The 26307-nt window shown below is 43.3% G+C and overlaps 1 protein-coding gene across 4 annotated transcripts in view; it reads right to left on the bottom strand.

Moving 5' to 3' along the window:
• The window catches only part of LOC137654543 (probable cationic amino acid transporter), an 837555-nt gene that overhangs the window by 17205 nt on the left and 794043 nt on the right, over window positions 1-26307 (bottom strand). For 3 of the 4 annotated variants that reach the window (XM_068388280.1, XM_068388287.1, XM_068388273.1), the window contains exon 11: window positions 17464-17671. In XM_068388280.1, the coding sequence (XP_068244381.1) occupies window positions 17464-17671 (208 nt within the window). Of the gene's footprint in view, window positions 1-1954; window positions 5204-17463; window positions 17672-26307 lie in introns of those variants that run through there. The other variant, XM_068388297.1, reaches the window with a different exon arrangement.

Raw genomic sequence — 26307 nt, 5'->3', positions numbered from 1 at the left:
GTGGGAGACTTTTAGGGCTTGGTGTAGGAAGCACAAGATTTCCTCATCCACTACCTCTGTGAGCCAGATTTCTGATTTCTTGTACCTCAGGCAGGACGCTAAGCTGGCTGTGTCCACAATCAAGGGGTACAAAAGTATGCTCGCTTCAGTCTGTCGGCATAGAGGCTTGGACTTGTCTCACGATAAGGACTTACATGACCTCTTGAAGTCTTTTGAGACAACCAAGCAGGTCCAGTTAAAGCCCCCTTCTTGGAACCTTGATGTGGTTCTTAAGTTTCTGTGCACCAAGAGATTTAAGCCCATCTCACAAGCTCCTCTTAGGGAGGTTACGAAGAAAACCCTCTTCCTTTCGGCCTTAGCAAAAGCTAAAAGAGTCGGTGAAGTCCATGCAATTGAAAAGCAGGTAGGCTTCAATCTGAATGGGGCAGTTTGTGCCTTAAGAATAGACTTCCTCGCCAAGAACGAGAACCCTTCAAAGCCCTGACCAAGGACCTTTGAGGTTCCTAACTTGACTAACCTAGTGGGTCAAGAGCAAGAGAGGCTCCTCTGTCCAGTACGAGCCCTCAAGTCCTACTTGTCTCGCACAAAAAATGGGAGAGGCTCTTCTAGCTCCTTGTGGTGTTCTGTGAAAGATCCTCAGAAGCCCCTTTCCAAGAACGCTTTGTCTTTTTTCCTGAGGGAAGTTATAAGAGAAGCGCATCTCTTGTGTGAGGAGGAACACTTCGGACTTTTTTAAAAGTGCAGGCTCACGAAGTGAGAACCATTGCGACCTCGCTTGCTTACCGCAAGAACATGTCGGTCAGACAAATTATGGATGCGACATTCTGGAGGAGCAACTCTGTGTTCGCCTCTCATTACCTCAGAGAGGTGAGAGTGGATTATGAGAAATACTATACCTTGGGCCCATACGTAGCTACGGCTTCTGTATTAGGCAAAGGAGTTACTACCTCCCCTCAACCTTAGTTTTGTATACTTGTGCATGGGTTGGTGTTTTTAATGGTTGTCTGAGGACTTTGACTTGTGTACAGTCACCTCAGTCTAGTTAGATCATTTTTATCTACTGTGCAAAGGTTAGGTGGTTGGTTTTGGTAAGGTTGCAGTTTTTTATATTGGGCAATAGGTAGTCCTGAAGTCTAGTCAGATTGTTGGTCTCACCCCGTTGACAGACTCGATTGAGTGTTTTCAGCACTGCAGGTCACATCCTGGCTGACACTCCTAAGGGAAAGCGACTCGAGAGGCAGGAACCTTTGAAGTCAGCTACCTTAGCAGGTAAGGAATCAAGGTGTTTTTTTATCCTACAACTTTTTTGGTTGTTTCCCCAACGATGTTTACTGTCTATCACCCTCCTCCAAGTGTGTTAATCAGCTATGTATACATAACTGCCAGGTAAGTTCTATTCATAAAAATGGACTTTTTATGATAAAACAAAGTTTTATGAATACTTACCTGGCAGTTATATATGCATTTGAAGGCCCACCCCCCTCCCCTCAGGAGACAGGTCGGGCATAGATGAACTGAAGAACAGAAAACGGGAATGATTCCTTGTACCACCCTTTAACGGGTGTAACCACCCAACCACCACAAGGCGGTTAGCGCGTTTAGAAAAATTCTGCCGAAATAGAAATTATTAGCTATGTATATATAACTGCCAGGTAAGTATTCATAAAACTTTGTTTTATCATAAAAACTCCATTTTGTAATTTTCCTAGCTATGTAAACCTGAATCCTTCATATAGGGATATGTTTTCAGCTTGAGCTGGAATGGCTATTGATATAGTTAACAATGTACAGTACTGAAGTTAATAACAGGGGGTGAGCGTGGGTGAAAATCCCGTTTCCTCACTTTAGGAAGCTCTTTACTTTGGCCCTTCACCTCAGGACTAAAACATTTGTACAGTAGGCCTATAGCTATGAAAAATACTAACTACAGTACTTTTAAAATTTATTTGTTCCTATGCATGTACAAAACTCTAATCCTTTCAAGTAGGGAGATTTACTGATTAGAGGGTCAGATGTCCCCTTGGAACTAATGTAGTTTAACCATTCCTAATCAAGAGAGGACTCCCCGCTTAACTTTGGCGGCCAAAATCTTCATGACCATTTCTCCGTGCTGGATAAAGTTTTGTCCTACAGGTGTCTTCACCAGAGATAGCTTCGATGGTGTCGGAAGCATCATTAGTTAGCAGCTAGGGTTCTCCCCACCTGGCTCCCAGACATGTGGCCTAACTTGCATTTAGCTGACAGACATTTGGTAGAAAATGTAAGTTTGAATGGGGTCATGAGGAATGAGGAGTATCCAAAAATATTTTCTGAGTAATTGTGCAAAATCTTTAAATACAGAACATGTCTTATGTATTTTATAGATTTTTTTTTCTGTAATAAACATTTTTAATTAAATATTAAACACTAGGCTTACATTAATTATTGGGAAATCAGAAAAGTTTAAAAAAAATTGCATTTCCTTTAATACTTAATAACATACCTTTTACAGTATTTGAATTTTTTTCTTCCAATAAACTTTATTTTGGGTATTGCTCTTTACTATTCACACTTGTACATTTTCAGCCAAATGGCCTTCTGTTAGATGCCCGGCCAGGTCCCTACCCATCTGGCTCCCGTGAAACAACAGGTGAGGGGCAATCTCGACTAGTGGCTGCTGGACGAAGAATACCTAGCCAAGGGAGTCCCACTTAACTTGAACACCTGTGAAGATGCTTCAGTTCTTGAACACATCAAAGGAGGGGGAGGGGTTACACATCTGAAGGTCCTAGTAGCCTCAGGTGTGTGATCAGAAGACCAGCATTCCAAGAGTTACAGGGAACTTGGTGAGCAGTAACACTGCCATAGTGATATACACCAACAAGTAAGAAGGCAGTTTTGTGTCGCCTTTACTCATTAACAAACCAGATAATTATCTGGCCAAGAAGCAATGCCATGGAGCGGTCAGCCAGGGACATTCCAGGCAAGAGGAATGCAGACACATTTAGTCACCAGGGGCTGGTGTAGGACTAGTGGTCACTACATCCTACCAAGTTCACTTGTGATTGGCTTGTTTGCCACATAGCTGAACAGGAGTGTGTTGGTGTGCTGATCCCCTATCCCAGACCAAAAGCATTTCAGGAATCCACCCATCTCCCATAGGATGACCTGGATGTTTATGCCCTCCCTACCTTCAGCCAGGTCAACCCAGAAGCCCGCATGCCCAATGGTATCCTCATTTGCTGGCTCTTCTAGCCGAGGTCCTGAGAGAACTCCCCCCCCCCATAGCCTACTCTTCTCTGCCAGCTACATCTGTTTGTCCAGCATCTTCTATGAGTGACAAGGCATTGCACAGAAGAAAGTGGTCCATCTTCAGTGATTGGTGTTGGACAAGAGGCATTTCTCTACATGGACCATCTCTTCTGTGGATTGTGAACCTCCGCATCTACCATTGCTGATAGAAGTTCCTCCCTTTCTGAGAGGTGAAAGGCTTCTCCTCAGACTTGAGCCAAGTCTTTGAACTGAACAGCCTAAAGGAAGTTGTCTATGCTTGTGAAGTTTCAATCAGTCTTGCTCTCGCTGGAGTAGGAAGACACACTTGTTCTCAGCTTCCTTACTTGTTCTCTGTACTGTACAAGCCTCAAGGAAGGTTATCAGATAGTGATTTGACCCTCATGGACTGTTCTGTTGCTAACCTGAGCATCGGCATAAAGAGTAGGTGACCTGCATGGCATCTCTTACAAGAGAAAATTAAAGTTGAAAGGAGGGTTACTCAGTTTTGTGCCTGAATTTGTGGTAAGGACCAAATTTGTTTGTCTATTGCCTAAAGTTTAAGACCTAAATATCTTCCCTTGAAGAAGTATTTGAAGGGAATAACGATGAAATACTATCGTGTCTTCTGGGATTGTTGCAATGCTATCAGAAAAGAACTTGGTTACTTTGGCAGAAGTGCCAGACTCATTGATAGCACTGGCAGCATATAAAAGAAAGTATCCAACACCATGTCTCACTGGCTGTGGGCAATGATCAAGCATGCATATGCATCGAATCGACCATCTGGGGGTTGAGGTATCTCTTCAGGGGAGAGCTATTGAAATTATGGGTATTGATCCAGACAGAAATAATCTGTCGGTGGATTAAAACCTGAAGGCAGGGATCTGAAAGTGTTAGACTACCCCTTATCTCCCAATTTTTGTGAGATTGTACCCACAAGACCTTGGATACTTTTTCCTTTGGTCCATTGGTTGCTGCTCAACAGAAATACACCTGACTGAAATATAGAATGACTGACTGCCTGCTGGCCAAACCTATTAATTGAAATTTCCACTACTCCTAGTTCTGATGACCAGATTGTCTACTTATGAACTAGTGCCTGCTGCATTTCCTGCTTAGTCTGTACCATCAGTGGAATCTGCTTGCTTAACCTTTGCCTTCCTTGCTTTTGTTTATTGGTGTTTGAGAAATTTTTTTTTTCCATTTCAAGAGACTTTCCATGTGAAGAATAATCATGTGCCATCTTCATCTGGTTGTTGCCAAAACTGTTTATTTTATAACCTCACTTGCTGCCTACTTTTCCTGCTAACTTTTTTCTAGTCCATTGCTCTTGCTGATCCCACTGCATGTACTTAGAGATATTCTCTATTTTGGTTTCACAGGCTGCTTGTGATGCATCAACATTGCCTACTAATGTTTTTTTGTGGATTTTGGAATTGGCACTGTCTTTCTTGCCTTTGAAGCCTGTGTATCCCTTTGATTCTGGCAATCCTGCAATTCCACTTGAGCTTGTTGGCCTTATTTTTTTTGTTTTCCTACTCATGAAGTACCACCACTCATTCTGCTTCTCCTAAGCCCACGAGTTTAATAGCTTTACTGCAAATCAGTGCAGGCTCTTTTTACTTTGTTGGCTATCTCTACTGCTGTTGGGAGTACCACCACCCTTTGCTGCTTCTCCTACCTTGGTTTCCATCACTAACTTAACTGCCAACCACTGATAATACCTCTTCTAGCATGTTGGCTGTTGTTACTGCTGCTAATGTTGCCTTTGGTTTGCACACTTTTCCCAGTGGGTGTTCGTATGAGCATCCATTTGCAGCCATTGAGGTAAGAAGTCACTAGATAGGACTTTTCCCTGAGGTTCAAACTCCTGCAGTTGCTTAAGCACAGATACATGCACAGAAATCCCGTGGCTGTCGCAGATGTTCAATTCTAAGAACCCCAGCGATAGCTGAAAAACATTGTAGTAGAAACAATAATTCTATAGTATATTTACACTTTATAATTGCTCATCTTCTTTATTATCTATAACTTTAGGCTTTTATAAACCTCCTAACACTTAAAAATTTATTATACACTCCTAATCAATGTTTGATTTAAAAATCGATTAATACAAACCATTCCACTCTTCTCTATGGATATAGACTGAAACTAATAAAACTTTTAGCGAGGTATAACCGCCTCCGCTAGTTTGTGGGGGTTAGACCAGCCACCACCCTCACATACACACACTGATGATATGACATCCCTTTTCCTTTAACCTAATTACAAACTGGGTATTACAATAAATCTTTTTTTTTTCTTTTTCAGGAGAGCATGTGAGTTTTGAGGCATGTGAGTTTTGAGGATTGCTACCATGCGGGTTTGCCCTGGCGAGAAAGGTCGCCCTTTGGGGCCCCTTCATGTCGGCCTTGGAGACTGATCTTTATGCCCTTTGTCCTGCGTGCAGAGACCATCATTTTTGCTTGCAGGCGTCTCTTGGTAATGAGTGTCAGGAGTAGCCATCTTTCTATTGGGTGCAGTTCGGTATGCGGGGTCTTCCATGAAAAGGCAAAGAAGTCAAGACTTCTTACTCCAGTGTGTCATTCCCTCCACATTGACTCTGCTCGTTGGGTCTCCACTGGATAGTGATCAATCAAGAGTGATGGCCGTTTGACCTCTGGACAACCTTTAGGTTCAGAGGACTCGGTCTTTTTCCCTATAGAAGCAGGCCTTAGAGAAGTGTCTATAAGTTAACGCTTCTGTGGTGGCCGACCTGCCAAAGCTTCTCATGCCCATATCTGCACCTACCTCCTCAACTGCTCATTCACCCTTCGTTTATGCTGCTCTGGCATATAAACGAGAGAGCAGTTGCAAACTAGTACTCCTCAGAGTTACCAGTCCGGGAATCCTCTTGAGGTGAACCCAGCTGACTTAAGTCAGTCTTCTAAGCTCGCTGATTATGCAGCACGCCCTCATCCTGAGCTTGCACACTGAGCTGAGGTCTAGCAGCGTATGAAGCACCTAGCTTTACGGCCCGGTGTTGAGGCCTCTGTCATCTGCAGGCGAGGCCCTCCTCACCCGAGTGCCGACGCCCGGGGAGTGTTTTGGAAACGAGTGCTCAATTCATCGATGCCTCATTCCAGCTCTCCAGAGCAAGACAATGATGGGGGTATGGAGGCTATTTTCAGTTCCCACCCCTCTCTGTCATGCCTTATAGCAAAGTCCAGGACCCTTGGCACCTACGCTTCAAGTTTCATCCCCTCATGGGAAAGCACCTGCCTTAACTGCTGTGTGTTAGCGCGCAGGAAAACCATTTCGGCTATACTCGTCACCATATGAGCCCGCTCCACCTCCTGCACGAGCGTGCAAGGCTACTCTCTAACTTCCTGCTGAAGCGCAAGCAAGTGATTGTACAAGTCTTGCACAGCGTCGGCGCAGGGGCACATAGACCATAGTTTGGTACCACTAAGTATTAGCTCCTCACACTGATTAGGGTCTGCGCGCAATCTCGGTTGCATGCTTGGGAACATGTAGCGAGTCTTTAGCTAGCGCTACCTTGGTAGCTTGCCAGCGCTTCCCATAACGCCATGGTTTGGCAGAGCTAGAGCATTTACAGGTGGGCGCTTGCCTGTTAGGTAACTAGATCTCACTAGCGAGCATAACATGACATCAGGTGATGTGCGCCCTTTTCTTGGTACTCCCAGGAAGGAACAAAGCCTCGCTTTCACAGCACCTTAGCAGGCGTATTTTCATTCACGAAGGACACCATGGTTACTTTAGTTAGTCAAGGCAGTTCAGCAGGCGGTCTCAGGACCAGCCCTACCTGAGACCACCTGTTGTATCCCTTGCGAGTGCTCCTCATATCCCGCTCAAGGTTTCAGATTCCTTAAGGAATGCCAACACACCCTTTGACCAGAGACGTAGGAGCTCTACCGTGAAGCAGGCTCCTCCTCCTACTGTCCCTCACCCTCCTCCTCCTTAACATTGGTCGGCCAGATACCAGGGGTACTTGGATTCTTAGGCCTCCAATAACTGTCTTGATCCTGTTTGGGAAAGATTGGGGATTATACAAATCAAACCAACTGAAGATGAAAAGAGGGAAATGGCAGCCAATGCCTCCCCTAGGAGATACTCTTTGCCCGTGGACCAGCTGAGGCTTGAGGTCTCCTTGAGATCCCGTTTAGAGATTATTATCACCTTTCACCAATTGAAATTATCCACACTAAACAATTCGCTCCTCCAGGGGCAGCGGTTTTTCCCTCCATGCCTCCGAAGGTCTCACGACCAACGGAGGTCACAAGGAAGCAGCAATCCCCACTCCTTCCGGCTTTTACAACCCAACCAAACGCCGAGAGAGGAAGGACACGATGAACTAGACCTCAAGACCAAAGGAACCATATCCTCAGAATGACTTTCTCTGTTTGCCACCAGCCTCGGCAAGACCCCAGAGGAACGCCGTTTCCCTCCCAGGTCTCAAGCTCCTACTAGAGACATAGCTCACGACTTTGACCTACCTCAGGCTCCTATGAGTGCGAGGTCGTTAGTGGATGATCCTCTTGACGACTTCAGATCATTCATGCTGCCCATGTCTGCCAGTCCTAAGACCTCTCCCTTAAAACAGAAGTAGTCAGATCATGTCTTATTGCAGGTCCTGTCCTGGCCTGTGTGAGGAAAAATAATTCCTTAGTCGATCCAACCTATGTTCTTCCCGAGGGAAGGGATACAGTTCTAGACCTTTCCTATGACACCCCTGAACCCACCAACCCTTGGGTGGCACTGCTCTGGTCTAGAGGGGTTAAGAGAGCCAAGAAGAGCACCTTTGCTCAGGTAGCAGATGTTTCCCAGTCCCTCGTGGCAGTGAACTCTTACCGTTTGCTTCCTCTACCGTACGTACAACTAAGAAAATATCAAGTAGTTGACTATAATCTGTCTCCTCTGCCATTAGATCCAACAATTCTGGCACTGACGCATATCACAACCTTTGAAGTTGGCAGCATTACCGGCGACATTCTCGGTGGAGGATACAGTGAACATGGAGCAGGTTGCATTCTATGCAGGCTGCTTTATATAGTTAGACTACGGGTAAGGGTTGGTAGGATATTTCTTCCGTAACAACCATTTCTCCTCTGAGTAGAAAAAGGAGGTAATGTCCAACTTTTTGCTTTTTGGTGCCAGGACGGTGAGGTTAATGAGACATAACGTGGTAAACCTGGATTCTGAAACGCTGAGACTCTGGGTCTCTTCAAGATTCCAAAAGCATGTGCTGAGGAGTGAGGCAGTCAAGCTACACAACGCATTGATGGAGACCCCTTCCTTCTTCAACATGGAAGAAATAAAGGCATGTGCTAAGCGCTGGAGGAAGGCGAGTCAAGACTCCCTCCTTGACAGGGCAATTGTATCACGCCCTTACTCCTCGGCACCACCTACACAGAGAGCTTCTCCAGTAAAATGGTGGGGCCATAAGAGAGGGGCCAATGTGCCCAGACAATCCCCCCTCAGGTAGGAAGGCCCCAAGCAGCCCTTTCATGTTAGAGGGGTGGGAAGTAGAGGAGGTATATGAGAGTATGCAATCTAGAGGGGCATTCCTCCTACCCATCCACCTGTGAGAAGATGCCTACAGAGCAGCTAGCAGATGTAGATGGTACATGTAGCCATCCCTTGGACGTTCTCTGTCCTCCGTGCGGGTTACCATGTCCCATTCACACACACTCCCTCCTTTGACTTGTCATCCAGTGATGTTGTGTTCACTACACTAAGGGATCCGCGAAGGAACAGGTCCTTTGGGCCAAAGTCCAGACCATGCAAGAGAAGAATGCTCTCTAAGAGGTCCAAGATGGGTCCCAAGGCTTCTACAGTAGACTATTTCTTTTAGAAAAGGCGTCTGGAGGCTGGAGACCAATCATCGATCTCTCTGCCCTGAATGAGTTTGTTCAACAAACTCTATTCAAGATAGATACAGCATAAACGGTCAGACAGGCCAAAGGACTTCTTGATAACACTGGACCTGAAAGATGTGCATTTCCAGATCACAAACCATTTATCATTAAAGACGTACCAAAAATTATTCCAGAAAGAAAGAATATACCAGTTCAAGGTGATGTGCTTTGGGCCTGTCCACAGCTTTCCAGGTGTTCTCAAGGATCTTTTTCCTTGTATCGACCTAGGCTCACAAGAACAGTATACATCTATTACGTTCACCGATTCTATCAGACTTAGTAGTGAAGACCCTTCTACACAGAGAGACATTTCTCGAGTTTTCACAGATCTGCGGATTGTCGAAACTCATGAAAAGTCCTCTGCACCCATCTGCAAAACTGGTAGGGATGCAAATATAAGACATCCAACTAGGCAGTCTTTCCATTCGAAAACAGAGTGGAGAGGCTTAAGCGGGCAGCATGCCCCTATCTGATTCAAGACTCGCTACTAGCTCACTGATGGCCTCGTCTGTTTAGGTCACCTGAACTCCTTGGAGTATCTAGTGCCCAATGGATGTCTTTACATCCAGTCTCTCCAGTAGCAGCTGAAGAACTTTTGGTCTTGGCACAACCACCCCCTGGGAACCTTCAGGTTTCAGTAGGATCAGAGCAAAAGAGGTCAGAGTTGGTGGGTATTAGACACATACTTCCTCAGGGGAGTAGAACTCTCTCCTTCCCCGGATTTGATGCCGTTCATAGATGCATCATAAGAAGGGTGGGGGGCTAAGCTGTTACAACACACAACATCTGGACTATGGTCCGAGTATGAGCAGCCTTGCCACATAAACCTCCAGGAAATGAGAGCAGCCTTTCTGGCTCTCTAGCAAATTACTAAAAACAGAAACCCTCCAAATCCAATAAGATATCAATTTTCTGATAAACTTAAATTCTGTCTTCTTAAAACTCTCCATTCGCAAAAAAAATTTGTTTGTGGTTAAAAAAGTTACATTCACTAGACTTGGAGACTATCACATGAGGTTTCAAACCACACCAAGGAACAACAGCAACTCCATTCTCCAAGAAAGGGCTGGACTCTGCTCCACTTTTTTATGCTCCTCCCCCTTAGCTTGGCCCAGGAAGAGCAGTAAATCACTCTTTCCTGTCTGTCAGCTTTTGTTTGCCAACCAATCATATTTTAGATCTACGTTCCAGGATTGAAGGAAGCTCTAGCTCTGTCTTCAGAGGTAAAAGTGATGCTGAAGAAGAATGCACTTGAAAGAGTCTGGGCTTCTACAACTGATGTTTCCTTGTGAAATCGCCCATCGGATGTTTACCGGTTATTGACCTTCCACTGCTGAAACAGTTTGTTCAACTGACAGCATTCAAGATAGAAATGGTAGGCTGGTAAGTCCCATACAATCTTCCATCAGAGAGTGATACTTCATGCTATTCAAGATCCAGAAAGATGGTTACTTCCAGATATCAATCCATCATGGCTCTCAGAAATACCTTCACTTTGTTATCAAAGGAGTAGTGTATCAGTTCGAGACCTTGTGCTTCAAACTGGTCACAACTCCTCATGTATTTACTAATGAATTCCCCTTGGTTTAAGCTTTGGCCCACTCTCATGGGATACATCTGTTGAGGTATATAAACAATTAGCTGATCCTGGCCATCTGAGAGATGCAATTACCATATTCCTTGTTTTTTGTCATGATCTGGAGATAGTCATAAATTGGGAGAAGGCAGATCTTATGCCAAAGCAGAGGATGAAGACTGGCTATACTGATTGAAAACGAACGTCATTCCATCCGAGGAACGTTTCAACAGGCTCAGAGAGGTAGTATCACCATTCTTTGACCTGGTGGCTGAATGACATGAACCTCACAACTCTTGCAACTAGATGCTGCTGCTTTTCTTGGACAAATCAACGGTGGTGCATATATACCTGGAGGACTTACTGTAGTTTCTTTGGGTGTGAACCCATAAAAGAACACCAACTACATATAAGTTTTCTGTAAATGACTGATACATTTCAAATCCTGACAGCAATCCACCAATGAGTACTGAGTCACCCGGTCGTACTAATGAGCGACATGATTGTAGTTGCATACGTCGACAAGCAAGGAGGCATAGTCTCCCTGTTCCTCTAGAAGTAAAAGTAGATAATGTTTGGACACCATGTTTGAGGCCTTCTCTATTCTCTCCCTCCAAGCCATCAACGGCAGGGATTTAGAGAAGATGCTTTTATGTCCAAGAGGGTCCTACAGTCAAACCTGAAGAAAATTTAGCAACTGAGGCCCGAGTGTTAGAATCTTGTTTACATTTTCAGGAATAAGACAAAAGTATTGAACATTTTTTTCTAGCTTCACTAGATAATCAGGTGAGTGACAAGGTGGTTGATTTCCTAGATAGAGCAAGATTTCAGGAAATCAGGGGTATATCAGTCCAACAATAGCCTTCAGGAAGAATATGTTGCTGCATCAGGTGATAGACAGGGATTTGGAATTGTCAGATCACCTTCACATTTTATCTTTGGAAGTTTAACCAAATGTCCTTGAATACCTTTCTTTCTCCTTAACCTTATAGTGGTTGCTCAATAGCTTGAATAACTGCTTAGTTCCCTTATATAACAGAAAGAAACAATCTTGTCTAAGATAGCACTCTCTCTAGGAGTGCAGCAGTCGCGACCATAGAAGAGATCTGTGAAGTATACCAAACCCATTTTTTATAATATGGCTCATATCACAATCCCTAACAACATCTCACCTGCACAAGCAGATGGCATCTTTAACACTGTAGTGCCAGTTTCCACAACATCAGTACAGCCAAGGCTGTAATGGCTTCTTTATTCCCATTACTTCTTAGTAAGTTGTTAGAGTTGATTTCCTTACTCCCGTACATGTCCAGGAAGGATGTCGTGCCCAGGGAAGAAAGTGATCCTTCCAGTATGGTTCTTTGGGGCTGGTTCCTACCAAGGAGTGATTCTCCTACTTAATAGGTGAAAGATTTGCTTGTAACTACACAAATGTAAACCATTGTCCTTCGATAGGAGTATGATTTCAGCAAAGCTAGAATAGGTATGAACATAGTTGCTGGCAGGTGGAGGATACACCCACTCGCCAGGTAGAGAAACCCAAAATTTTACTTCCGCCGCAGTTTGGTATGAATGTGCTTTTCTGCTGCTTGAACTTTGGCTGTTTAATCTAGCACTTGTTCTCTCTTTCAGAGTATTTGTGTTTGCTTGCTTACGATTGCGACTCAAAGGAAGACATGAAGCTGGTTTTGGGAAACCCAGTCGGAATTGCGGCCAGTACATGAGCAAGCCTGAGGGGAGACCCCATCAACCTATGACTTCTGCAAGGGGGCACGAGTGTTCCCAGTCATCAATTTGGATGAGTATAGGACATGGTCTCTTCTTAGGTGGGTAAATTAGCAAAGAAGCAGCAGCTTATGAAGGATTCTTCAGTGTCTGACTTAGCAATCGCTAAGCTGATAACAAAGAAGATCTATAGATAATTCTTCTTTTCTTTGAGTTTGAAGCCTACTGTCTCTCCTTTGGGTTCCTCCACAGCTGGGTCCTTCAGAGGAATTTGTAAGAAGAAGGGAGATCTTCCTTTGCCCTAGAGGTGTGCATTGGAGGCAGAAGCATATATCATCTGTGTGTGTGAGCGTGAGAAAGTACACCCATCACTGTGCTGCCTTATGATGATCCTATCTGGGACCTGGATGCTAAGGATCAACAGAGCCATGTCATGAGAGAGACTTCCAGAAGTGTTAGCAGACGTGCTGGACTTTGAAGCCTTTCCTTGCTGCACCCTCCTATTTCTTTGCTCACTATATGTCGCCGCCAGCCCAAAAGTCCTCCGAAGTTGAAGCGTGGTCAACGGGATCAGAAGTATACATATTTGTCTTCGTCTTCCACCTAACCTGTTCCTATTTTTCTTTCTCACGTGTTGCCTAACCTTCCAATGTGATGTGTGCTGCCCCTAATGAACAGATCGGACCGAGTCTAGAAACATTGACCAATTTATTTCCTATGATTGCTAGGAGAAGCAGTGCTGTATAAAGCTAACTCAGGCAAAGAAGGGGTTTTTAAACATCAGACTTGCCCGGTGGCTATATATATAGCTTTAGTCCCTGACGTCCGGCAGAAATTCAAAACTCACGGCAATCGCAGATTGAGTAGCCGGGAGTACCACCAGCGCGCCCTCTCGCGAGGTACCTGGTACCATTCCATGATTCCTCAGATCTTCCCTACCGCCATTGCCGACGACATCGTTGGATATTTGCTCATTATTTAACCTGGATTTTTGCAGTTATCTTTGGTGATGTACCACTAATTTGGTTATTGGCTTTCGCTTGTTTGGATTTGCTTGGACCTTTATTGATTTTGATTATTTTGACCCTTGCTCGTTTTGATCTCTTTTTAAATGTTCAAAATGGCTGATCCTTCTCCCGCTTATAGAAAATGTGTTTTGTTGTCTGAGAGTGAGGGGCTGGAATTTGACCGCTACACTCGTAAACTTCAGAGAGACAGAATTAGACGAAGTTCTCTTTCTAGAGAATTTTCCTCTTCCCGTATCATTTAACCTAATCCTTCCCCTGTAGTGGTAGTTTCAGATCCCACTACTGTTACCGCTGAGCCTACGCTAAAGGACATGATGGTCGCTATTCAAGCCCTGGGCGTTAGGGTTGAATCGCTTGCTGCAGACAGGAACCAACTTATGTCCGATGTTGATCAATTAAAAAGTGTCGGTGCGAAAAGTGCGGTTAATGTGTTTAGTGCAGTGGAGGGTGCGTCTGCTCGGACCTGTCGTTCACCTAGCCTTAGACCTCTACCAAGCTCCCCAACCCCTGGGAGAAGGAATGTTGATCGGCGAAAGGGAACGAGAGGAGTTATCACTTGAGCGGACGTCCCCTTGAGCGTACCTGTTGACGCTTCACAGGACGCTCGCCCTCACCATGGGAAAGGTGAGGTTTAAGTGTTTACGTCATCTTCGGATGACACAGCGCCCAGCCGGGGCTGGCGTCAAGCTTCCAGACCTCTTAAGAGGAAGATGGATGCAGTAGATCAACGTCGCGCCTTGTCACCGCAAGTGCCTGGTTGTAGCCATTGGAGCAGTCCGGAGCGTTTTCCTTTTTCTGAAGAAGGTTCTCCTGCTAAACGTCCTGTAAGGATGTTGGATTCTGACAAACGTCAAGCCCAGCCTGTTGCAGATCAAGTTCCTGAGTCTGGCATCACTTCGGTTCATGCTCCACCGTCAGACTGGTTGTCGTCTTCTGGATACTCTGCGCATTACAAGAGCGATGAAGGCGGCGAGTTTGTGGTTGAAGTAACTTCCCCTGCTTTACCACAAGTTGACCCGAATTGGAGTATGCTGCAAGATATGCAGCAGCAACACTCTTCTTTTATGCAAATGTATCAACCTACGGACAACAAGAGAGTGGCTCGCCAAGATCCGGAGCGTCTGGAAACTTCACAATTTGACGCTAAGCGTCGTAAGGCGGTTAGTCAAGAGGCGCTTGACAACGGACAGCTTTCCAAGCGTCGAGATTAAACACGGCGCTGAACGATGTGATAAGGTTTCTGTGAAACGTCGAGACACTGATCCGCTTGACACCAAACTTTAAGCGTCCAGGCGTGACGCCAAGCGTCAAGCGACCAAACGTGACGTCGATCGCCAAGTGGCTAAACTTGATGCCGGGCGTCAAGTTAGACGTGACGTCGAGCGTCAAGTAGAACATGACGCCAAGCGTCAAGCAGATGCCTAACGTCAAGCAGTTGGACGTGACGCCGAGCGTAAGAGTCGCGGGCGTCATGATGACACCAGTCGTACCGAGCGTCAAGATCGCGGACGCCTTGGTTCCGATCGTAATACAGTAATCGCGAGTGACTTCTTCCTGAGCGGTGAGCGTTGGATCAACGTGACGCCGGACGTGATGACCCTGCACCTGTGGATGACAGAAGAGGAGATTCATAAGATTATACTAGAACTCCAAGTGGACTTGATCACAACAAAAGACAATCACGAACTTTTCATTTTACGTAGGTCTAAATGTGCATTCCCAGGCAGTGGCAAAAGATGCTCTGAACTTAGACTGGAACAAATGGTCTTTGATTTACATTTCTTCCAATTAGCATGATTTTGAAGGTTTTTGAAGATCTTTCCAAAATTTTCAGGGACAGCAGTCCTGGTGGCACCACAGTGGACCAACAGCCCATGGTTTCCACTACTTCAGTATGCCAAAGTCACGCCCTCTGCGATCAGCAAGACTATTATTAAAGTATAGGGAAGTAGCATGTCTCTGCATCCTCCTTTCTGGCCATGAACCTTCAAGCCTGGATTTTCAACTTGAACCATGACATATCTTATGAGATGTAAGGGGCCTTCCTCCACCATACAATACCAGGTAGTCAGGAAAGCATGGCTGACCTTTAAGGATAAGTCCCCATGCCATATAATCCCAGACATCTTTGATTCCTTTCTAGTCTACCACTGAGAAGAAAGGAAACTTGGGCCATAAATAATCTTATCATACAAATATGCATTGACAGAACCTCTCAAGCTGGCCCTTAACTTGGAATTAGAATCAGACATGTTCCTATAATTACAACGACCATCCTGTCCAACACCTTCAGTATCCTGGTCTCTTGATAGTGTGCTTAAATTTTTGACCAAGATGGATAACACTTATGTTTGAAACAAAGTTACTTTAAAAGGCTTTTTTCCAATAGTTTCAGCTTTGTGAGCAAGAGTAATTGAATTTTCAGCATTACACAGAGAACAGTTCATCAACATTAGTCCTGATCACCTATTGAGTCTGACTCCTGGCTTCCTATTAACCAATATGGAAAAGCCTCTGCAGAGGCAGGGTCCTCTTTGTATCATGGCTTTACAGTTGAGGCATGGCAAACTGCCCAGTATCCTTTCTGCAGAATGTCTGCAGAAGATAGTGTTTCAAAATACTGAGACCAACAAGCTCCATATAGTTGCTATCTGTATTCTAATGACCCCCCTCATCAAAAAGACAGACCTTCTCTCTATCCCTTAAACCTACGACATGAGAAAAATTGCTTACTCGTGGGCATGTTTTTGCTAATATGCAATTACAGGATATACAGAGCTTTACAGATTGATCTGGACAGAGTATTTATAAGAAACGAACTGAAACAAGTCTAAGCTGTACAACATGCGTACATGGTGCTCAACTCCTCAACAGCACCTACAGCGGTTACCCGACCAAAGAGAAAACCTCTCATTCTTGCCTCTTAACAGACTAATATGGCAGAGATCTAGCTCCCCCGAGATCATCTTCTAAGAGGATTCTTTCGACCTGCTATTTCTATGCTCAACAGATGGCCCAGTAGCCTCGGCTACAGTACCAGTACTGGTTCTTGGTAATATTCATATATCTGATGTATTTCAACATTAAGGTGCTGTGATGGATTGATTAGAGCCTGAACCCATAGGTCTTCCTTATACTCACTAAGTCTGAGCTATGGACAATGATACACTGGCCCTGGAGCAGGGAGATCAATATTTCTTTGGTATTTTCTTGATGTATTGGATATCGTATTGTAGCCTTTTATAGGAAAGTTCCTGGAGACCACTCATCACCTCCCCAAAAATAAGATTGAACCTCATTAAAATATCTTTTTTAAAAAGTAATTTTTATTTATCCTAACTAGACAAACCTGAGTACTTCAAGTTACACTTCCTGCCTCAGTCGACTGTCAGGTGGGCAGGAATTACTTACCACCCAGCATTATAACAGCCGAGTTCCAGCTTCACTAAATCATAAATTGTATTAAATAGAACATTTGAATTACTTTAAAAATTTGCAATTTTTGTGCCAATATGAGTGGATTAAGGGGCAAAAATAGTATAAGCAAATATTTTAATCAGCCTAATTATCTTTTTGTAACTTAGTTAGAAAATAAATTTGTAAAGTAATCTTAGCATCCAAGTATGTGAGAATTTCTCCTTGGTTATCAGAATCACCTTCATTGATACTCTTAATAGAAAACCAGTTAGGGCTTGAAACAAAAGCCTTTACCAAAAGTATTCTTGCAACCTTTGATCTAACAGAAAATTATTTTTTGCCCATTATCGTAGGGAAATTTTATTGTACATATATATTACACCCTATCCCAAATGATTCATAATTATATTGATCTTAATGTTAGGTTAAATTGCCTTTAAACCAGAATTTCTTATCTAGAATCAAAATTATGTTAATGGATAAAGAAATCCTGTTCTACAAAACATTGATGATGAAATTTTAAACCATGAGTATGTATTCATCTTACCTGCTAGAGAATAAATTAGCAAAACTACCCAAGAATGCTTAAGAACTTGAACCAACATTATAATGTTGAGAAAAAGGGCTGCAGCAGGTAGCCATGGCGAAGCAGGAACCCTGAAGGAAGCATTATATCCAGGTCGTAGAGTGGGCAGCCGTGTCAAAAAGGCAACAGCTAGCACACTTAATACTAGGGATACCACTAAGATCACAACCTGGAAAATGACAAATATTGTAGTAGTATCTGCTATAAAAACATATGTACATCTAAATTGGATAACCATTCATACTATTACCTTGTATGAAAAACCAATATTCTAAAATTTTCTCTATTTGAATTATGATTATCTTCTCCATAAAATTGAGTTTGTTTCATGTACAAAATCTTGTTTTATCATAAAAATGATTTAATTAGTAATGGTTTTTACATAAAAAGAATAAAAATCATGGCTATTTAATGTTTTGTAGACCAAAGGATGTACTTTACGATTCAAGAAACTATGCAAAGCCAAAAAACTAATGCTTGGTGAACAAAAGTTTATAACAACTTTAGACAGAATTGCTCCACGGAAGCCCACTTAGGCAAGATGGGATCCAAGGTACCTTGACATATAAAGGAATGGTTTAATTTTTCATATAAAATATACTTATGCATAAAACAAGTTTAATAAACAGCCAATGAATGGTTAGGTATGCAGTAAAAATCATTTACAGTACAGGGTACAGTATATAAACAAGATAGGAGAGCAGTGGGTGAGGAAACAGGGAAAAGGTGGGTAAGATAAATGACTACTGTACAGTATATAAAAGATGAAATTGGATAAATTAACACAACTATTTACTGTAAGCCAAAATTTAAAGACCAGGATTATCTCCTGGCTGGATAGTTATGCAAAGCATGTTCTTCTTCTGACTAGGTTTCATGCAAATAAGACACTCTTTTTGTGTGTCTAGCATTTTCCCTTATTCCGTTGAGTATTATTACCGTTTTATCTTTTTATTCTTGTTGGCATTTAGCAAAAGCAATAATTTATCTAAATTTTTTTAATAAAAGTCTTCGGTCTTTTCATATTACAACATAAGGCTTCATCCCTATGGGTTGTAATTTTACTGCCTCAATTTGTCAGACTGGATACAAAGTATTGCAAGTACATTTTTTGCTGATTATTGGGGAATGCTACCTTTGTTTTGCTAGAGCAACGTTTTCTCGGTCACAAGCCAGTGCTATGAAAACTTGGGGGAGAGAGTCCTCTTAAAATAGAGCCTAGACCTCGCAAGACACAAAAGCAAGTCATCCTGATTCCCACTGGACTCTTTTGAGAGTAGAGATTGGAGAATTGTACCTTCCAACGTAGACCACTTGGTTTTTGGTCTTCACCATAATTTCAAGAACAAAGGTAAAGGAGACCTCCGTCTTTTATGTATGGTATTGGTTATCCAAAGTGGAATGGCACCTTCATACATACCTGGAATAATATCCATTCATTAGTGTTGTTCTACGTCTCATCCGATGTCGCCGATTCTTCTTCTTGGGGTTTAATGATACGTTGGTATTCTTAAAATACACGTCCCTGATTTATACACGATATCTTTGGATAGTCGTTCCGGGGGTTAGAACCCTGTGATACCTGACTGTAATTCTCTTATAAAGGGATTTTGATGAAGGAAAAATCTATTTCTGGGGAGAGACCTGTGGCGCCCGGTGAAAAGAGTCCTTCTTATATATCTTTTCTGATAAAACCTTCCAATTATACCAGAGAAAGATAAAAGCATGGAATGCTGAGGTTACAACCCTCGCGCGAGCACCTTTTGGGTGTCGTGTATAAAGCAAAGGCGCGTGAAATCCACTATTCACAGGTTGTCTTCCATTTAGTTAATTCCTTCGTCAAAGGGATGGGCCGATACAATGGCCCTAGCCAATCAATTGCAGAAATATTATACAGTAGGAAGCAGCTGGAGGGAACTTCCATCAGGACGACATGGCTATCTCACCCAAAAATAGATTTTTCCTACATTAAAATCCCTTTTATTCCTTTAGGCTTACATTGCTTCTCAGCTCTCATGGGCTTGTCTCAACAACTTGTGACTCAAGTGAGAATATGTAAATAAAACTCGTACACATACATACAGAAAACAAAAGTGAGCAACGCTCTCAAAAAGATCGAATCCTACTGCAATACAAAAGTAAGAAGAATCACATCTTAACTTTAGAACAATTAACGAATGATCAAATCCTTCATAACATACGCTACTACCTTATGAACTATGCCGAAATACGTTCTAACAATGCAATACTGTGCAACATTACTCTAAATACCCGTAGCACATATAGTATTACAGTACAAAATACATAACACCGTCCATCCCTCAGCATGATTAGTGACATACAAGACACCATGCAGATTGGTAACTTATTTTGCCAATGCCAAGGCCAGCAGAAAAAAAAGTCTTAAAAGCTCACATAGGGGAAGCATAAGAGATTTGAGACATAGGGATTTCGGGTATTTATATGAATGTTTACAGTCGGTGGCTTTTGTCATTAAGGTTGATATTGGCATAAAAATTTACAATAAAATAGCAATGATAATAGTTGAAATTAGTTTGTTACACAAGACTTTTTGAGTCTAATGGCAGTTTTAGTGTAGAAGAAAACACCGATAAGGCATCCTTTTTTTTTTTTTATAATACAGCATGTTCGTTGCTTGCTATATGCGCATTAGAGGTAGTTGTTGACGTATGACCTATGCGACTTACGACTGTTTGACTTTACGACTGTTTGACTTTACGACCACTTTTTCACTGTTATGATTTCACAAGTCTGTTGGAAATTTAACACTAATAGGACAACTGTTTTCTTAGAAATAATTATTTTCTTGTATAAAAATTAATTAATCTATCTTGAAAAGTTACTATTTTTCATTTTGACAATACTGTGTATACAGTGTCCATTTAAAATAAAACATTATTAAGAAAAGTTTATATTTTAATATAGTGTTCATACTGTACCATATCTCTGAAGACATATTTCTGGAGGAATACGAGCGGGCAATTTGAGTGATTTCCATTTAATAGGCTATCAATAAATGTTAAGTATTCCCATTATCAAAATATCAAGTAACGACAGAAAGTATTTCATAGGTCTGTATTGGTTTTTATAAGGACTACAAAGCAAAACTTGACTCTACAACTAGGACAGAATATCATTTTAGGCAAGTTTCATTTTCTTTGTTTTATCACTAAGAGTAGATCAATATTTATCTAATAAAAGTATACTAATAGGACATATATCTTTGTAATAAATTTTCTTTTGCATTATAAAAATAAAATACTTTTGCAGGGTAAGTTAGTACTGTATTTTTTATTGCAAGAAAAACAAAATGGTTTTACATATTTTGCATGTCATTCTTTGTGGAGTTCATATCACAGCACACACATCTGGTGACGTCATATTTCAGGGGGGACACCGAGTGGCAAATCAAGTGATTTCCTATTGATTTGTTACTGAGAACTCATTATGCCCATCATCGAAATATCGAATAACGACGAAGTATTTCAGTGGTCTGTATCAGTTGTTATGAGTAGTGTACAGTACAGTGCTATTTACCGTAAATTTAAGAAAAGAATCAGTGCCAAGGTTAACGAGCAACCATCAATAACCACATATGGAAAATTTATGAATAAAGGAAATACATCCCGTCCATACCCAGACATAAGATAACATTAGGGGACAAATACATGACATAAGGAACCATAGGGAACTTAAAACAAGATAAAACTGATCAATAGACACATGATCACGCTTGTACAAAAAAGGGGGTAATCACTCAAACCAAATGAGATATAGCTTAATTACCATTTAGACAGTTAGGCTGTAGCACTGAAGGAACACACACAGCGTCGGAAAGACACATGTGAACCTAAAAAGGGAAATGATGAAATAAATTTTTCTTTTTATCCTTGAAGCAAAAACCAAATGTTTACTCATTGTTAATAACAAGCTGAAGGAGTGCCCTAGGATGCATTGTGGGCTACGTCATTGCAGCGGGTTTAATAACACTTCCCGCAGCCACCACAAAATGACGTATCTGATTTCAAGTTGGACCCTTCTAGGGTTTAATTAAAACTCTAGTATGCTTTATTCATCTGTAACTGAGATAGCAGCAATAAGACGCAAATACGTTTAGTATTTCTACCTTGCAACTACATTATCAACTGTAGTTACAATAGGGTATGAATCTGATCCAACATTGAAAACACATCAGGGTCCATATTTTCTCGTCGAAAAAATATGTAATTTCATCGAAATGATGCCACTCAATGGAGATGTGAAACCAAATCTGACTGACTTGTACAGATTTTGGGAATGCATGAACACCGTGACGCAACGTTCACTCGGCACTGGTGTTATTGGTCAGATATGCACCTATATGGAACAGTGTGTTAATCATCGTGATTTGCACTCGAGGGTAAATGTAGCCCAAGCAGTTCAATGTTCATCGCAGCGCTAGACGACGTGTTTTATAACACTACCCGCCGCCACCACAACATGTTTTATTTCATGTACTTGCTTCGTATAGTGTCTGTAGAAGACTCTGGATGATCTCCACCCAGTGTTTGAGAGGAGTCTTCCAAAGCCCCTGTGTTGGAAGTTCAACGAAGAAGGAACTTTCCTTGGTTCGTGACCTGCGGGTGTACTGTTAGGATCTGCTCTGCGAATAAGGTAGGTGAGCTTTGCTCTCAGTCGTCTTAGGGGTAGGTTTTGATCCTGAGGTTTCCACCTCTGATGAGCTGTCTTCCCTTGAAGTCCGAGGTTTTTCGAAGATAGACCTTAAGACACTACTGAGGACAGAGAGGTATCTTCCTTCAGTGGGTAGATTCTCTAAGGACCCCACCTCTTGGTGGGTAGCTCATTCTTGGCAAGAAAAGCAGGATCAGGAAAGAGGTTCAGTTCTCCTGTCTAGGAACTGAATATGGCCTTCATTTCTAGATAAGGCCACTATTTCACTAACTTTAGCCCCTGAGGCTATGACAAACAGAAAAATAACTGTGTGTGTTAGATCCTTTAGAGTACAATTCTCATTGTTTAGATTCGCAGCATGGTGCGAGACTTGTCCAAAGACCACGTGATGGGCTTTGGAGGGGTTGCTGGCTTGAGTCTGTTAGATCCTGTAGAGTACAATTCTCATTGTTTAGATTCGAAGCATGGTGCAAGATTTTGTCCTAAGACCACATGATGGCTTGAGTCTAGCACATGCTTTTAGGATCTTATTAAAGATTTCACTAGAGAGGTCCACTCCAAAGTTGTACAGAAGTGGTTTAGCCAGGGTTGACTTACACGAGGTGATCGTAGTGAAAGCCAGGCCTTGTTCGAGTAGGAATATGAAGAAAACTAGACTGAAATCTATCGATATTTCTGTGTTTATTTGATTTCACAAAGGACACCCATTTCTTCCATGATGATTCCTATTGCCTCCTAGTCGAACTTGACTTATACTCTTCGATGAAGTCAAATTTATCCTTAAGAGATTCTAAACCTTTTGGTTGCTGCTAGGGTGAGAAAATCATGACATGTAGGTTGTTGGTTCTCAGGGATGAAGCCAAGCAGTCGACTTCTAGACCAGATTGGATAATGCCGAGTCCAGCAGAGGGAACAGCTTCAGTTTCAGTTATAGTACTTAGAGGGAACCAGTTGCTTTTGGACCGCTTGGGGGCTGCTACTGCTGCTGTCCTTCTGAAGGATCTTAGCTTGTCGAGGACTCTTGGCAGGAGGATGGTTGGTGGAAACAGGTAAATGTGGTTCCACTTGTTCCGTTCGAGGGACGTGATGTCCATCGCCTCTGCTTGAGGGTCCATCTAAGGGGCTACATAACGAGGTAGTTTCTTGATGTCGCTCATTGTGAAGAGGTTGGTCTGCAGTTCCGGGACATTTTCCGAGATGAAGGAGAATGGGTCTGCATCTAGGGACCATTCTGTCTCTATGGGCTTTCGCCTGTATAGAGCATCCGCCATCACGTTGCGGAACCTTTGTAGGTGATAGGTGCCATCCCTTCTTCCTTATCAGGTGGAAGGTGGCTAATATCACATACTATGTGAGATGATCTCAAGCCTTGTCTATTGAGACATTTTACTATCCCTTCGTTGTTCAGGGCCAATCTGATGTGGATTGCTCTGCAAGGGGATAGTCTCTTCAACGTCAGGTAAACTGTCAGAGCTTCCTAAACGTCGATATGAAAGGTTTTGAAATGGTACGACTAATTCTTTTGCACTTTTCTCTCGTGAGAATGGCCACCTTATCCTTTCGAGGAGGAGTGTACCTTCATTGATGGTTGTGGTGGTTGCAGGGGAATTGTTCGTGCTAGGCTCTTGGCTGTTGACCACGGCCTTAACAGCGTGCGCAATAGGGTCGGGGCCAGCCTTGGTTGATCTCTTCGAGCTTTTGATGTGTATCTTCTCCAGACTCTTTGACGCATCTTTTAGAGATGCCTTTAGCACTGGGTTTGCCACTTCCGCAAACTGGAGAGAGTGCGATACTCTTTCCTGTTGACGTTCTGAAATTCTCTTGTGATGGATTAGTCTCGACAGATCCCTTTATTTCTCTTCCCTTCTTGAATAGAATGGAGAGATGGTGTGACTTTGTCCCATTGGATTCCTAGCCATTGGAACTTCTGAGCTGGAGGAAGCGAGACTTCTTGAGATTGATGTTGAAGCCCAGGTGTTTCAGAGCCTTGTTCACCTTGTTGGCTGCCTGCAGACAAGTAGTCTTGGATGCTGCCCATACTGGTCAATCATCTAGATATGCTAGTAATTGATTCCTTCGGAGTTTAGCTGCTAGATGATTGTGTCTGCCGGCTTCATGAACATCCTCGGGGTGTATTCAGTCCGAAGGACATTGCTCTGAAGAATCACCACTTCTGTAGCATGAATCCTAGGTAGGAGGAGAAAGGGCAGCTCAATAGAAGATGTTAGTGAGCATCTGTTGTTTGCTCCTTTGATAGAAGGGTCCTTATGTGTTGCCAAGTAAGCATCCGGAACTTCTTGTTATCGATGAACTTGTTTAGTGGAGACAAGTCTAGAATGACTGAGTTTGTCCGAGTCTTTCTTGGGAACACAAAACAGCCCTTCCTTTGAATTTGATGGACTTCGCTGTCCTTCTTACCTTCTTGTTCAAATGTTCTAAGGTATATTCTTCTCACGAGGGGGTGGAGTGTTGGAAGAATTTTGGAAAATGGGATGGAATTCTGTTTCATTTCCACTCGAGTCCATTCATTAATAGGCTGTGGGCCCAGGGATCGAAGGTCCGTGATCCCGACAATGATACGGTCTGCCTCCTACCTGGAACCCCTCTGGGTGTGGAGTCCTGTGGATTTGTTTTCGTGACCACGTCCTACTCAGCCCCGGGAGGAGTTATCTCCGGGTGAACTTCTCTTAGGCCATTTCCTTTCTGACTAAGGTGAAAGGAAGTTGATTGCCTCAACGTTGGGGTTAAAGATTGGTGACTAAGCCACCAGTTGTTGAGGGACCATGTGGAAAGTGGTCCGAGGCTTCGTGGTCGTAGTCACGGCAGAAAGTTGAGCAGATCTGCATGGTCTCCTTGCCTTTATATTTTAGGCTGAGGACCTCCATTTGAGGAAGATTTCCTCTTTGAGCTCATGCCCCACTTTTGGAGAAGGGTCCTGTTCTCTGTGGTTGCTCTGGCTACGATTTCTTGGACCAGTTCCTGTGGGTAAAAGGTCTTCACCCCAGATGTTCGAGGTAATCAGTTTCCTTGGTTCGTGTCTTATGGTTGCTGAGGTCAAAACGGACTCTCTGCAGGCTCTCCTCGCTCTGAGGAAAGCATACAAGTCTTTCACAAGGGTACCCATGTGGGACTTAGCCAGGAAAATGATACTTTCTGGGGCATTATGTAGACCTGCACTCATTTCCAGGCAGTTTTGATAAGAAAGGGAGGCCGCTAGTCTCTCTTTCGTCTCCTGTTCCTTCCTCAGAAGATGGTCTGGCAACTTCGGCAGGTTCTCAATGAACTGCTGGCCAGCTATCTCTGGATCCAACTTAGAGACAGGATGAGAATTCTAATGGAAGGGATAAGAATCCTTCTGATTCTAGCTTCCATCCATCCACAAAAGGCCTGCCGCCAGCTGTACAGCCGGCAGCAATAATTGTGGATGGCAGACCAAGGGAGGCCTGAAGACTTTTCAAAAGTATGTTGGGTTCCTCACCGGCAGCTGTCAGGGCCAGCTCAATCTTTCCCCCGGGATATTCACTTCCGGTGAAGGAAGGACATGAGGGGGAAGGTGACTGAGGTGGCTGCCTAACTGCTGCCGGTAGGGTCCTGGCTGGCAACGTAGACACCCCGGTACGTCGGGATGACTGACCGAATACCGGAGAAAGAATGTTGTGACGGCTATGCCGACACTAAAGGACAGAAAGGGGAGGGGGGAAGGGTCTTATAGTTCACTGGGGAGAAAGGTGGTGGCAGGTATGCCGCCTACCTTCGTCAGTTGACTGAGGAAGCATGGCTTCCTTTGCCGATGACGTCATGGGCGGCAGAGGAACAAAGATTCCCCTGCCGGCGACATCGTTGGCTGCAAGACACGGCACCCTGAATTACCATCTAACCCCAAAGGCGGAGTACTCGGCGGGAATGGGGAGAGCCGGCGGTTGCCGCCTGTAATGGCGGCGGCTCAGGGAGGGAGGAAAGGTTTAGCCTCTTTTCTCTAAAAGAGAATATAAATCGAACCTTGTCCATAAATTCTAGGGGATGTATGTCCCCATCCGAATTAATAAGGAACGATAGGGCGAGGTAAAGATGGGGAATTACTTCACTAACGTATACATATACGAGTTAGGCTAG

This window comes from Palaemon carinicauda, chromosome 1, assembly GCF_036898095.1.
Source record: "Palaemon carinicauda isolate YSFRI2023 chromosome 1, ASM3689809v2, whole genome shotgun sequence".
Classification (NCBI taxonomy): domain Eukaryota; kingdom Metazoa; phylum Arthropoda; class Malacostraca; order Decapoda; family Palaemonidae; genus Palaemon; species Palaemon carinicauda.
This window is presented reverse-complemented; position numbering and strand designations above follow the sequence as displayed.